Below are 16,161 nucleotides of genomic sequence, written 5' to 3'. Positions count from 1 at the left end.
ACAATATTTTAAAAAATTAGCTTAGCTTGAGATGATTTTACTGCAACACTTCTCACTGCATCCTAGTTGTTTGATATAGGCATTTCAAAGAGCTGCCAGTCAAGGCAAGCTCATGAATATAAGCTGCCCGCACACCCAACCTGTCTTTTCTAACTTCCTTGTAGTTAGTCATGAGAAAAAAAGTATGTTTCAGAATGACTGTTCAGGACCTCTAAATTGCACCACCATCTAACCCTGCACCTATACACTATCCCCCCAAACCCACCATCCCATCCCACTACTTTGGCCCTAAGAGATCCTACACCAGGCCGTCAGCCTTGGAGGATTGAACCCCTTCTCTCAAAACTCCCTGTACATTTTCTGCGCTAAAATCTCTCACATCCAAATATTTCTGCTGCTGCAACTACATCTATCTTCTGTGATTTCTGCTCCATCAGTGCAGTTGATCACCATGGCTATAAAAGCAATAAATCCAACCTGACAAAATTTTATTTTCTCTGGATCTCTCTCTTCAGGCCTACTCACTAGGGGGCTCCCAGTCGAATCACTCACCCTCTACTCTCTTCCCTGCCTCAGCATAGGAAACGTTCCTCCCTACTCGAACTCTGGCAATCTCAATTTGTCTCTGAGGGCACTTCGGATCCCCAGCTGCATGGGCACAGTTGACACAATGCTTTCTCTATCCCAACTATACACTCCTTTGGACTATTCCCTCCTACACATTTCTCACATTGAGGGATCTCAGCTCTACACCTTGCTGCAACATGTCTGAATCTTTAGCACCTAAAGCACCGTAGCGGGCTCGGAACATGGGCCCTCACAGAATAGCAAATATAACCTAGCCTGACCTTATCAGGTAGAAACTCCGTGTCAAAGCTCAACAAGACAGACAGGGTATTCTCAGTCTCACCATTGCCACCGGGTCTACAGTACGTCTCACCAAACGGCAGGCGTCACAAACACCAGGAATATTATTTTTCATTTGATCCACCTCTACACTCAACACTACCCCACTGATCACCTTTATGAGCGGTGCCCTGTTCCGGAGAGCAAAGCATGACACAGGTTGAGCTTGACACAATGTATAGGTCGGACAAAAAGCAGGAATCCACTCTTTCCAAAAATCTCACTCCCACCGGTAGGATTCACAGGGCAAATATTGGAAGTCTCTACCACACCTGTCACCGGAGGTAGGTCCACTTCATCCTGGTCTACATCACCACTGCCCACCGATTCCATTTTGAGATCCTCAAGAGAGCAAGAAGACCTAAAGACAAGATTGTGTACTCCGGAGATGAAGGTCTGAATTTAGCACCATTCTTGAGTTTTTGCGTCATCACACCTCCCACGCTGTTCTTTGAAATATGGTTCTGCCTATTAAATTACACATCAAACATTCTATTCATGATCACTATCTTTCAAGCTCAGAGAAGCCTTTAGACAAATTACCCTAAATTACCTAAAAATAAGGGCTAGCTAGATCCCAATCTGTGGAAAGGACGGAAACCTATAGGTTCTAACTTCGAAGGAAGCCAATGAAACTAAGACCACTTTAATTCTAAATGATAAACAAGAAAATAGAAAGTCAACATATCAAAAGGACAACATTAATTTGTATTTATTAACAGATTTGATCCCCTATTTATAGTACATAAAGGAATAGGTACCACCTGATTATGTCAAATGTTTTGGGGTAGTGGGTGTTATAAAGAAGAGGGACATTATATTTGTTATGAATAGAACATAGACAAAGATAAATTCATAGGGGGAATATAGTTACACTTCAATGACAGTATTTTGGCTATGCCAGCACACCAAACAACAAGTCTATCATCTGAGAATGTGAGCACACCCAGATGCTCAACTGAGGGATTTAGTAATCACCAAAAAACCCTCTTACCCCAGATCACTTCACATGATACCTATAATATGTCAGCTAAAGAATAGTTCACAGATATCCCCTGTGTACATCTCAAGCCACACTGCTATGATTTCTCCCCATTGTGAATACTCCTATGTCTGATAAGGTTACTCAGGAAGGAGAAGCTCTTGTAACATAGTTTGCACTTGAAGGGCCTCTCCTTGGTGTGAACGGTCTGGTGCCTCTTCACATAAGTCGCCTCAGTGAAGCGCTTCCCACACGTGGGGCAGGCATACGGCTTGTCGGAGTCCGTCCTAATGCTCGACTTCCCATGTTGTGACCCAATGACGTCAGAGGAGGTAGAAGCAGGAGCCACCACCCTCAGGTGGTTAGTCTTTGAGCTCCCTCCTTGACCTCTAGCCATTGTTTGGGTGTTGTTGGGATTGTGTGCTGTGTTATAGGCTAAGTACCTCTTGTGGTGAACGCCCATCCTGACCCTGTCTGTATTGGTGGGGTAACCATGAGGTAACTGAGGAAGGCTAGACCCAGGTCCAGGTCTTCTATGAACCCATTCACCAGGCAGTAGATGAGATTCTGAAGGAGAAGACAGACTTCCTGAAAGACTACCACCAGTGGGGTCTCCCACCACTCTCCATGAAGGCTGCAGCCCAGGGTGACCTGCTCTATTCATCATGGATACTGTGGTGTTTGTATCATAAGAACAGGAGGGTCTATCTCTATCAGCCCCAGGCCCTGCTCCATCCCTGCACTGAGACTGTGAAGAGAAGGGTCTGGGCTGCAGACTGGATCCCTGACTGGAGCCTCTGTCTCTCCGATGACCACCAGGACTGAGGTTGTTCAGTCCACCTGTCCACTGATTGTGTTCTGTGTGGTGGTGGAGTCTCCGTCCCTCGTGGTTGGGTCCTGGTTGGAGCGACGGCTCCTGATCCATGGTTCTGATCCGGGGCCAAGGTTTGTGACTAGCTGCTTCAGAGGTCCAGTCTCTCCCACCAGCAACACTGGATATCAGTCTGTCCACATGGACTGCAGGCTGTAAGCAAAAATTGAAGAGAAAAGCATAATGTTTTATACACAAACGTTTTTGCTGTACACAATATTATAAAATGTTAACCACAGTCAAGCCCATCTCTAACACTGTGATTTAAGTACCTAACAATGTTGAGCCATTGGAGTTTATTATAAAAATTTTCCCTATGTGTTGATTCAAGAATTAAGTATAATGTTTTGGTTCGACTGACATAAGGGAAACAGTCTCTGCAATGATACAAAATAACCAAGTCAGTCAGCACAGAGTCAATGTTGTATTTAATTTTAACAAAATGTTCATACACTCACATAATGTGAAGTACAGTAGTTTTATTGCACAAAATGACACGTGACAAGTAGAATAAGTCATTATGGTAACATTATGGTTTACTTTTTGTGTAAATCTGGTACCATTGCATTACACACATCTTCATGGAAAGTAGACATGAATTAAAGCACTATAATTTCCTAATTAAAACACCTGCATCAAACAGGACAAGGTTCTCAATTTTCGTCAGTGAAGCATTTTTACATCATCACACCAACCATCACCATATCATCTACTCTGCCTTATCATACTCATTCTTTCCTCAGTTGACCTTAACCAGTTCCCTACTACATCTAAAACACTGGCAGAGTAGATAAAGCAAAGACAATGCACTTGCATTGTCTGATGTCTGGTTTATTAGGAGTGTGTGGAGGGCGAAAGTCAGGAAGTGTTGTTGCAGGGTCCATGTTCCAGTTGATAGATCCTATAGAAGGCAGGCTGAAGGCAGCACCTGTTAGGGGGTTAACCTGAGGCACCATCCGTCTCTCTGAATCACAACTATAGGAGCAGGACGGAGCATCGCTAGCCGAGTCTGTGTCTGTTCTCTCTCGCGGCATACTGGCACCTCCCCATCCCAGCGGTCGAAATCTACACCTGCTCTTAGCCAGTCTGTTGTCATGTAGACTAAATTCAGTTGTTCTTTTGTGTTCGACTGTATGCTTCTGGTTGTGGTTTACAGTGTTGTTCCCCAGCCCAGAGTTGAGGATGCTATCCTATCCACTGACCTCCACTATGTCGCCTCTGGTCCTGGCCTGCTCAGTGATGTCATCCCCTGGGCCCTTGGCTGCACCCGTCTGGGTCTGGGAATCTAAGATGGCCACCCAGTCTCCTCTGTTAGCCTCCAGCCAACCACCTGCAGGAAGAGGTTACAAAATACTTTACAAACATGACAGAGAGAATTCTACATATGGAGTTCTCCATTTTTTTGGTCAATTACCTGGTCAAGTTCATACATTCTCAAGTTGTATTGATTTCATTTTATGAAAGAATAAAATTAAGAAATAAATGATGTGTATCCAGGTGTATCACTATTCCCATTGAAGATCTATTACTGTATCTAAGCTATGTGTATTTCTCTCTTACCTTGCTCCCCCATCTTTAGTCCACTCAGCAGATCAATGCTCTCTGGTCCGTCCTCTATCGTCTCCTCTTTGACCAGCAGCAGATCAGGCTTCCCATCCTCCATGTCTACTGACTGTAAGAGATACAGAGTGAGAGGATGTTGGATTAAGAAATCTGATATGAGCACCCTGCTATGAAGCATCTTCTGATTGGGCAATGAGGGATTGCTATGACTACTATGAAAATATGTTAGTTGAGTTGACACTGCAAACGTGTTAGTTGATTTGATTACTTAACACTCTAATGGTTTGATAATTGAAAGGCATGGTCCCACACTTAAGACAGAATTTATCAAGACCAGGGGCAGTATCCACAAAGAGTCTCAGAGTAGAAGTGCTGATCGAGGATCAGGTGCCCACCTGTCTACATCAGTGGAGGCTAATTTGAGGAGGAAGGGGAGGACCATCCTGCTCAGTGAATTTCATAAAAATAAAAATGGTAAAACATTACAAAAATTAGGAGGCCCTTGGTTCCCACCCCCTTCCATAGACTTACACAGTAATTACGACAACTTCCGGAGGACGTACTCCAACCTATCAGAGCTCTTGCAGCATGAACTGACATGTTATCCACCCAATCAAAGGATCAGAGAATCTAGAACTGAAAGCATAAGATACTGCTAGCTAGCACTGCAGTGCATAAAATGTGGTGAGTAGTTGACTCAAAGAGAGAGAAAGACAATAGTTTAATGGTTTTCAACAAATTAATTTCTTCAAAAATTAAGGAGAAGCAAGAGAGAAAGAGAGCCATTTATTTCACTTTTAGTTTGACTTACTTAGCAAATGCAGCTGGCAAGTTTAGCCAACAAACACCCGGCTCAAACAGCGGGATACTATGTTAGCCAGCTGGCTATCTAACACAACACTGAAACTCTTCCAAGTCAAGGTAAGATTTTGGTTTTATTAATTCATTGCTGGTGTAACTGCTAAACTGCTTACTGACTATACACTAATGTTACTGCATGATTGTAGCATGTTTACTAACGCATTAGTTATATTAGCTATGTTGACTAGGATGTTACTTTAGCTAATATGGAGACAACAATGTAGGCTGTGTGTAGCGGTTATGACATGTTTTGGTTTTGAAAGGTTTTTTTTGTCTGGTCACATACAGGTGATGTGTTGTGCATTGAAGTCCACAAACGAAAGGAAAAGGTGAGAGGAGGAGAGTTTGAAAGTGAACTGTGTTTACACGCCGTCAGGGGTGTATTCATTTCACAGATTCTGTTGAAAAAAACGTTTCTTAAACAAAAGCAAGCGAAACGGGGGGGGGGGGGTGGGGGGGGGGGGGGGGGGCACTGACCGCCACTGGTCTACATAGTCTTATTCATTATGATCTAAAAGGCAAAACTGATCCTAGATCAGCAATCCTACTCTGAGAGGCTTTGTGGATACGGGCCCTGACCTAATACCATACAGACAGTAGTTTACAGTTGGCTTACCTCAGTGAGACTGTGTGTGGTCCTGTTCTGCTCAACTGGTTCCTCTGTGGGTTCAGGAGGAGGTGTGGTCTGGTTGTCCTCCATGACCATGGTCCCCTCAGGGTTCCCCAGACCCTCCTCACACCCCTCCTCCTTCACCAACAGCAACTCTGGACCCTCCTCCTCCTGGAACAGATTACACAGACATACACTCCCTCAGGTACGTACATACACATTGATAATAAAACACACTTTCAACATATTTTATTCCTCCCCAATTTTGTGGTATCCAATTGGTAGTTACAGTCTTGTCTCATCGCTGCAACTCCCGTACGGACTCGGGAGAGGTGAAGGTCGAGAGCCATGCGTCCTCAGAAACACAACCCAACCTAGCCGCACTGCTTCTTGACACAATGCCCATCCAACTCGGAAGCCAGCCGCACCAATGTGTCAGAGGAAACACCGTACACCTAGCGACCTGGTCAGCGTGCACTGCGCCCGGCCCGCCACAGGAGTCGCTAGTGCACGATGGGACAAGGACATCCCTGCTGGCCAAACCCTCCCCTAACACGGACGACGCTGGGCCAATTGTGCGCCGCCCCATGGGTCTCCCGGTCGCGGGCGGCTGCGACAGAGCCTGGACTTGAACCCAGAATCTCTAGTGACACACACAGCTACTTAGACCCCTGCCCCACCCGGGAGGCCCTTAAACATGGAGTGTTAACCCATCCCCACTCAGTGTTAATCCTATACTATAGTTACATTATGACTTCATTGTTGTTAAACCCATCGTGGTGGACATAAATATGATGTTGTGGGCAAAAACATGTCAGCTATGATAAGTCAACAGTCATCATCAGACAAACCTGACTAAACTATTTTGCCGTGTACAGTGGGTGTTTGTTAGTGTGTGGGTATTTGTAGGTATATTTACGAAATGTTTATTGGTGATAAGGGTCATTCCACGAAATGAGTGCCTTTGGCATCCCTTTTAAGTAGAAATTGTGCACAAATATTACATTTTAAAAGGCCATTATATTAAATGAAGTGCCTTTTAGATATAGACCACATGGGGCCGTTATATTAAATGATATTTAATATATAGACCACATGAAAAATTCTACAAATCTGATTTTTTAATTTATTTTTTAAAAATTTTATCCCCTTTTCTCCTCAATTTTCGTGGTATCCAATCGCTAGTAATAACTATCTTGTCTCATCGCTACAACTCCCCTACGGGCTCGGGAGAGACGAAGGTCGAAAGCCATGCGTCCTCCGAGTCACCCAACCAAGCCGCACTGCTTCTTTAACACAGCGCGCCTCCAACCCGGAAGCCAGCCGTACCAATGTGTCGGAGGAAACACCGTGCACCTGGCCCCCTTGGTTAGCGCGCACTGCGCCCAGCCCGCCACAGGAGTCGCTGGAGCGCGATGAGACAAGGAAATCCCTACCGGCCAAACCCTCCCTAACCCGGACGACGCTAGCCCAATTGTGCGTCGCCCCACGGACCTCCCGGTCGCGGCCGGCTGCGACAGAGCCTGGGGGCGAACCCAGAGACTCTGGTGGCGCAGTTAGCACTGCGATGCAGTGACCTAGACCACTGCGCCACCCGGGAGGCCCTCAAATCTGATTTTTAATATGAATAAAGACTTCTAGGAAGATTTTAACCCACTTAACCCCAACATTTATTCACGCTTTCACCATCATTTTAAAGCCATAGTTATATTGTTGCTTTAACAAAGTCATTTCTGAATATTTTTATTTATTTCATCTTATTAGTGATTCATTTTAAACCTGTTAAACTCTGAGCGATTGTTTTGGGGCCTGTACAGGGCCCGGTGAGTGTGGGGGTCAAAAATGTATTTTTATTTTTATCAGAAAATAGAAAGTGACATATCTTTTGAAAGCTACAGGCATTGTCTTTTTGGAAATCTAACTAAAATCTTACTGCTGGCAATAGCATAAGAATCTCCCCCCATAAAGTCCATAAATCATGCGCTATGGACATATTCATAGAGTATGCAGTATTGCTCAAGTTACCAAAAGTGTAAACATTTAGTATGAATGGAAATGGTACACCCTGATGGTCATTGTAAAGCAATGGATGTCCTTCACCATCTACATTACCTTGTATGCATCCTCCACATGCTCCGTTTAGCTTGCTCATCGTTTACAATAGGAAAAGAGGTTTGAAGTTTCTTCATCGGTCTGTGGCTTATTTTATTTGTTTACACCATAACATAAAAGCCTGATTGCTAAGGTCATTTTAAGATGTCAGGCTTGCAAATATGTTCAGCCATTTTGGCACAGATCGGATCGGAAGCCACTCCTCAGTAAAAAGGCACATGATAGCCCGCTTGGAGTTTTCCAAAAGGCACCTAAAGGATTCTCAGACCATGAGAAACAAGATTCTCTGGTCTGATAAAACCAAGATTAAATTATTTGGCCTGAATGACAATTGTCATGTCTGGAGGAAACGTAACAAAAACAAAATGTAGAAAAAGTAAAGGAGTCTGAATATTTTCCGAATGCACTGTATGTCATTCCTGTAAAACGAGAAATTAAGGTATGGCATTTTGTGCAAGCCATTCACTTTCAAAATGACTGTGTTCCAATGGGAATTTGCAAATGTTTAGAGCACCACCATTAGGTTAAAGGGGGGGGGGGGGGGGGCGACAGTAATTGGTGTACATTTCAGTTTTTGTGGGCTGCTGTATCTCGGGCTCTGATTGTAGTAGTCCTATTGTTTCTGACACCTTGATCTTATAATCCCACAGTTTTTACATTTCCATCTCTGCAGTGTAAGAACAAGACAGATCATCAACGCCAGTGTCTAACGCGTCACCATCACCAAGAGAATAAACCTTTCTCTGCCTATGGTGAAATACCAGTAAATACTCTGAGCTGGGAGCAGGAGGACAGCCCAGTCTCCCCAGACCCAGTCTCTCAGATGCTGTGTGTAAGAGCCTGTGTTACAATTAAATTCAGTCTCTGACTTGAGGACAGCGTTCGGCGTTCCACTGACCTCTGTGATGCTGTGTTGGGTCCTGGGAATGGGTGCGGCGGAGATGAGGTCTTCCATGGCTTCAGGGGGCGCTCCAGACTCTCCAGTCTGGATGTCTCTTCTGTGTCTTGGGTCCTCCTCTCCTTCAGGCCTCTCCTGCAGAACCCCAGGACCCACAGCCTCTGCAGACTGACACAAGAAGAAATTAGGTTATTCCGGTACATAAATAGAATTGGATAACAATGTCGTATGGAAGTCTTACAAGCTCCCCTATGGCAGATAACTTAGGATGTACATGTAAGCTAATGGATAGTTGAGGGGAGACTTCCTGAAATAAATTCGCCACATTTGATGTACTGTAATTTTTTAAGTCACACTATGACACTAACCTCTATCACGATATCATGCTGGGTTGAGGTTCCACTCCCCTCATCTATTGCTATGGGTTGGTCATCTCTCCACGTGTTGTGTCCTGCTGGCTTTGCAAAGGTCCTGTGGCCTCCTGTGAGATGTCCTTCACCTAAGAGAGTGATTGGGGGAAAGGGGTGGTTAAGTTAGGTACTGTCAATGCTCAACTCTATATTGTACACTATCGACATTAACCACGTTTCCATCCACAGTTTTCATACAAGTAAAGTCATACCGCAAGGTTCCTCAACTGGTGGCTAGTTGCCCTTCAAGTTTTTTTTTTTCCGGCCGCCTGACCATCCGCTCAAGAAAAGAAATGTCCACCAGAGCTGTTGCCAGAGAATTTAATGTTCATTTCTCTACCATAACCCGTCTCCAACGTCATTTTAGAGAATTTGGCAGTATGTCCAACCAGCCTCACAACTGAAGACCATGTGTAACCACACCAGCCCAGGGCCTCCACATCCGGCTTCTTCACCTGCGGGATCGTTTCCGCACAAACTGTCAGAAACCATCTCAGGGAAGCTCATCTGCATGCTCATCGTCCTCACCAAGGTCCCTAGCACTACACAGCTGATTTAAATACCCAACTCATCATCAAGCTTTGATAATTCGAATCAGCCGTTTAGCACTAGGGCAAAAAAACTAAACATACACCCACAGGGCCCCAGGACCGAGTTTGGGAAACCCTGGGCTGCACCCGCCAAGAGTAGGCACATTTGCTATTTAATGCAAGTACATTTTGTGTGTACCATATCATCACGCACTGATTTTTATCAGCAAGAAGTCAGTTTGGTGGATACATAACAGAAGCTAAATCTCCATCCAATTGGTTTAAGATTTTCATGCGAATATTCTGGAGTCCGCAAAAAGAAAATGTGTATTTTCCCACCAGTGGAATGTTTCCACCAAATGAACTTGTCGTGGATAATAATCTGTGCGTAATAAGTGCACACAATGTACTTTTTCACAAGTTAAGTTTTCATGTACTGAATAGAAATCTAACGTTCAATATGTTTACATCACATAGTTTTGTCACTTTTGCTTTAAATAGTACATTTGCCTACTCTGGTCTTGGTACGTGTGCTCTAGCCAACACAGATATAGTGCGATAATATTTGTATTTGTCAAACCGCAGTCAAGCATCGACCCTCGATATTTATTGTAAAGCAGCATCAAGCTTATCACCGTGCACTTTCACCACCCAGTGAATTTATTCATTTGTAGCCTAATAAACTGCATGGTTTCCTGAGTTCTAGTGGGAGAACCACACCATATCCTTGCGTGACTCCCAAGTTTACTTGCATATGATGGTTATTATATAAATATCTGCGCATAATTAACTTTACCGACACAAAAAGATCCCTCCATGTCAAACGAACAAATTATCTGTTGGCATTTATGGAATTGTATTGTACCGACGTCATTTTTCCATCACAGCGTCATTGTTCTTTTTTTTTTTTATATATATGGTAGACCTATGACTTTACTCGCATAACAACTGAATGCAAACAAGATAGTTTTTGAAAAATGCGCATATTTTCTTTATGCGTATTTTTTAATATTTGCATGAAAATCTGTCGCTAATTGGATGGAAACCTTCTGTCTACAATTGACAAGGATGTAAGCTATCACTTATCAAAACTTCTTGGTATACTATTTATTCGTTGATTATGTTTCATGCATCGCATTCTTTAAGTTGAGTGTGATTATAGTAATTTCAGGGGTACGGAGAGACAGCTCCCTGCAAAATGTACCTCTTGCCATTCCTCTGTATCGGTCGAGGACACTACTGGGACGACTGGCGAGCACGCGCTCCTGCGTTGTCTTCTCTGCGCGCTCCCGTGCCACATTAATTTCCAGTATATGTAGTTTCCTCTGCAATGCCCTGTTTTCTTTCTGGCTTTGAGTTATTTCCAAACGAAAAACTGCATAGTCATCGTCTATGAGTTTACATATATCTGCAACGGCTGAATTCGCTAGCATCTCCATGATGGAGGCTATTTGAGTGTGAAAAACCATAAAGTTAGCCATTGTTAGCTAACGTTAGCAGCTAGCTAGCGTATAACGTGTATCAGTCCTGTCTCCAACGCGAATTAAAGACTACATGGGGTAAGCATGTGATGCTGTGCAGTTAAATGAATCATATCTTCAGTTCCATGGTGTTTAATAAAGGTCTAAATAACAACAATAAAACCGCTAACATGGAAATTGTTCTTGGTCATTATTTACTACCGTTAATACTGAAGAGAAAGGATGTTATTGGGTGGCGTCATAGCTTAGAGGGCGTGACTAAATAAGTCGTGTATGTGCGCTGTTCTTATCTCGGGTTCAACCCAATTGTGATCTCGGAAAAATACGTGGTCAAATCATGACGTCAGGGATTTTCAGGTAGGAAAGTCGGAGCTTGAGAAAGTGGGCTGAGTTCCCGAGTTGGAATTCGGAGTTGGATGACCGTTCGAATAATTTTCCCAGTCGGGCTCGTATTTTCCGATGTCCCAGTTGTTTTGAACGCGCTAAAATCGGGGTTCCCAGTTGTTTTGAACGCAGCATAAGAACCACGGTACTGCTTATTTCATTCAGAGAGGACGAGGCGAAGCGAGAGGTTTTACTCCACCCAAAATCTGTCCACGAAAATAAGCCCATGAAGTGAGGAATTTTTGTATGGTGGTCAATCAGTCGAACTTGGTCAACAACAATGTAATTTCTAATGTGCTACGTGAGACTTATTTGATCTATCTGATTGAATAGAAGTAATTAGTTTAGGACGGTTAGGTTGTTATGAATGCACTGATATAAGTAGACGCACGTGGCATTTAGACAACTTTGAAAAAAAATACTTTATATCAGAGTTGTGCCTGTTGTCATAGAGATAGAGCACTCATGGATATAACCGGTTTTACCATGAACATTGCCATTGAGGGCTTTCACCATTTTAAAGTAATCAACTGGGTTGGGAGCAATCAGCTAATAAAGACATTTACTTCTTTAAAATGGAGATAGTGCTGTTCAGACTGTCACAGATACAAAGAGGAGTCCTCTATCTAGCTCTATGGCATGTTGTTCACAAGCCTATCTTTCCTCTCATTGGCTGGAATAGTCCCACCTGATCTCACCTCCTCCTGGCTGCCTTCCATCTTTGAGGACATGTATTTCTATTGTTAAAGTGGTCACTTGCCTATCTTGCCAATATAATAGATCATCTTTGTTACATTACACCAGAGATGGAAGAGAAAACAGACATCCGACTCAGTCATGTCTAGGTGGGATACAGCTAACCCTTTTCCTAAACGTAACCTAATTCTTCTAACCTGCTACGTTAATTATCCTAACTTTCTGCATAAGTTCTCCTAAACCTGCTACGAAAGTACATTTTGACAAAAGCTGTGCCCCTTCTAGACAACCATCCCACTCCCTCATTGTTTCTTTTTCAATGTAAGTCAATGAAGTAGGCCAGACCCAGATGCTATCGCATTGGTATCGATGGGAGCCAGTAGCCAGTTAAGTAGAGAGTAGCAACCATTTTCTTCAATGGCAAACTACCTAAGTGAGTTTGTCCAGCATCTTTGATTACACATCAAACCTATTCATGATCAGTATCTTTCAAGCTCAGAGCTGACTTGCTTAGAAAAAGTACAATAAATGGCCTAAAAATAATGGGTTATTAAGGTGTTAAAGAAGAGGGACATTATATTTGTTACGAATAGAACATAGGCAAAACCAGAGTGGAATATAGTGTTACTTGTCAATGACAGTGTTTCAGCTATGCCAGCACTCCAAACAACAAGTCTATCATGTGAGAATGTGAGCACACCCAGATGCTCAACTGAGGGCTTTAGTCATCACAAAAACCCTCTTACCCCAGATCACTTCACATGATAACTATAAAACTAAAGAATGGTTCCCAGATATCCCCTGTGTAAAACTTAAGCCACACTGCTACAATTTCTCCCCTTTGTGGACTCCTACGCCTGATAAGGTTACTCAGAAGGAAGGAGAAACTCTTGTAACAGTTTTCACTTGAAGGACCTCTTCTTGGTGTGACCGGTCTGATGCTGCTTCACATATTTCGACTTAGCAAAGCACTTCCCACACGGGCAGGTGTACAGCTTGTCAGCGTCCTTGCTAATACTCGGCCTCCCACGTTGTGACTCAATGACCCCAGAGGAGGCAGAAGCAGGAGCCACCTGAGTCTTTGAGCTCCCTCCTTGAACTCTAGCTGTTGTTGCGATTGTGTGCTGTGTTATAGGCCAGGTAACTCCCATCCTGACCCTGTGTATTCGTGGGGTAACCATGAGGCAGCTGAGGAAGGCTATACCCAGACTCTTAGGTCTCACTCTCTTCTCTACAACAACAACAAAAAAGATAAGCAAATAAATTAATTAAAAATCCTACAATGTGATTTTCTGGATTTTTTTTTTCTCATTTTGTCTGTCATAGTTGAAGTGTACCTATGATGAAAATTACAGGCCTCTCTCATCTTTTTAAGTGGGAGAACTTGCACAATTGGTGGCTGACAATACTTTTTTGCCCCACTGTACCTGTTGGTTTGGCGACGAGTATGGAGCGAGGGCCATCCAACGAGAGCATACAGCATACCCAGTGGTGGGTAGTATATGTGGCTTTGGTGACAAAACATATGGCAATGTGATAGACTGCATCCAATTTGTTGAGTAGAGTGTTGGAGGCTATTTTGTAAATGACATCGCCGAAGTCGAGAATCGGTAGGATGGTCAGTTTTACGAGGGTATGTTTGGCAGCATGAGTGAAGGATGCTTTGTTGCGAAATAGGAAGCCGATTCTAGATTAAATTTTCGATTGGAGATGTTTAATGTGAGTCTGGAAGGAGAGTTTACAGTCTAACCAAACACCTAGGTATTTGTAGTTGTCCACATATTCTAAGTCAGAACCATCCAGAGTAGTGATGATGGACGGGTGGGCAGGTGCGGGCAGCGAACGGTGGAAGAGCATACATTTAGTTTTACTTGCATTTAAGAGCAGTTGGAGGCCACGGAAGGAGGGTTGTTGTCCTGTTGGAAGGTGAACCTTCACCCCAGTCTAATGTCCTGATCGCTCTGGAGCAGATTTTCATCAAGGATCTTTCTGTACTTTGCGCCATACATCTTTACCTCGATTCTGACTAGTCTCCCAATCCCTGCCGCTGAAAAACATCCCCACAGCATGATGTTGCCACCACGCTTCACAGCGTGGTGGCACCTGGATGGTGCCAGGTTTCTTCCAGCTTGGCATTCAGGCCAAAGAGTTCAATCTTGGTTTCATCAGACCAGAGAATTGTGTTTCTCATGGTCTGAGATTCTTTAAGTGCCTTTTAGCAAACTCCAAGCGAGCTGTCATGTGCTTTTTACTGAGGAGTGGCTTCTGTCTGGCCACTCCACCATAAAGGCCTGATTGCTGTAGTGCTGCAGAGATGGTTGTCCTTCTGGGATGTTCTCCCATCTCCACAGAGGAACTCTACAGCTTTGTCAGAGTGACCATCGGGTTCTTGGTCACGTCCCTGATCAAGGCCCTTCTCCCCAATTACATTTTTAAAACAACTTTATTTAACTAAGCAAGTCAGTTAAGAACAAATTCTTATTTACAATGATGGCCTATCGTCAGGAGCAGAACGACAGATTTTTACATTGTCAGCTCGGGGATTCGATCAACCTTTCGGTTACTGGCCCAACGCTATAACCACTAGGCTACCTGCCGCTCCAAAAGTGGTGGTTCCACTGGGAACCATCGTTCTACGATTGCTCAGTTTGGCCGAGTGGCCAGCTCTAGGAAGAGTCATGGTGGTTACAAACTTCTTTCATTTAAGAATGATGGAGGTCACAGTGTTCTTGGGGGCCTTCAATGCTGCAGAAAATAAATGTTTTGGTACCCTTCCCCAGATCTGTGCCTCGACACAATCCTGTCTCGGAGCTCTACGAACAATTCCTTCAACCTCAAAGCTTGGTTTTTGCTCTGACATGCACTGTCAACCGTGGGACCTTATATAGACAGGTGTGTGCCTTTTCAAATCAGGTCCAATCAGTTGAATTTACCACAGGTGGACTCCAATCAAGTTGTAGAAACATCTCAAGGATGATCAATGGAAACAGGATACACCTGAGCTCAATTTCGAGTCTCATAGCAAAGGGTCTGAATACTTATGTAAATCAGGTATTTATTTAATACATTTGCAAAAAATTCAAAAACCTGCTCTCGCTTTGTCATTATGGGGTATTGTGTGTAGATTGCTGGGGATTTAAATTTTATTTTATCCATTTTAGAATAAAGCTGTAACGTAACAAAATGTGGAAAAAGTCAAGGGGTCTGAATACTTTCTGAAGGCACTCTATATATAGGAAAGCCACCAAGAGATAACAAAAATACTATTAACACACTATTCAAATATACATATTCTTATATACAGTAGTTAAATTAGATTTTTAGAAAGAGGAGAAGTGCTGTGATACAATATGTATTTTAATCTGTTTTTTAAAGCATTCCACTATGACATGGCTCTACACATAACTGAGCAACGCATTAAATCTGTTTTTGGTTTAGGTACCGTGAAGAAACCCATAGTGGCGTGTCTGGTGGGATATGTATGTCTAGAAGAGAAGTAGTCAATTTCTTCTCAACCATGAAAGACTATCATGTATGTTGTTGATGTTAGTTCTGTGTGCGCAGTTAAGGGCAAGGCGTGGTGCTTTGTTTTGAGCCAGCTGCAGTTTTGAAGGTCTTTCTTTACTGCACCTGACCATATTACCTGACAGTGTCACATCTGCTCCTGCAACGCCCTCTACTGCTCATCATGTGTTGCCTTGACCTGCCACCTCCCCTAGTGCTCTTTCCCTCTCTCTCTGTGTGTGTGTGTGTGTGTGTGTGTGTGTGTGTGTGTGTGTGTGTGTGTGTGTGTGTGTGTGTGTGTGTGTGTGTGTGTGTGTGTGGAGACAGGTGTGCTGGAGTCAGAGCAGATCCCC

General features: G+C 43.6%; 1 protein-coding gene across 1 annotated transcript; it reads right to left on the bottom strand.

Moving 5' to 3' along the window:
* Window positions 1–1,602: 1,602 nt before the first annotated feature.
* Window positions 1,603–11,224, bottom strand: LOC129841158 (uncharacterized). Its single transcript, XM_055909297.1, has 7 exons — window positions 10,948–11,224; window positions 9,172–9,302; window positions 8,804–8,971; window positions 5,800–5,964; window positions 4,320–4,431; window positions 3,962–4,089; window positions 1,603–2,912 (listed from the first exon to the last, which is right to left on the bottom strand). The coding sequence occupies exons 1-7, from the start codon at window positions 11,222–11,224 to the stop codon at window positions 1,986–1,988; spliced, it is 1,908 nt and encodes a 635-aa protein (XP_055765272.1). The 3' UTR covers window positions 1,603–1,985.
* Between the last annotated feature and the right edge of the window lie 4,937 nt (window positions 11,225–16,161).

The sequence above is a fragment of the Salvelinus fontinalis genome, chromosome 42, assembly GCF_029448725.1.
Source record: "Salvelinus fontinalis isolate EN_2023a chromosome 42, ASM2944872v1, whole genome shotgun sequence".
NCBI classification, from domain to species: Eukaryota; Metazoa; Chordata; class Actinopteri; order Salmoniformes; family Salmonidae; genus Salvelinus; species Salvelinus fontinalis.
Note: the sequence above shows the minus strand (reverse complement) of the source record. Positions and strands in the feature narration are given on the sequence as shown.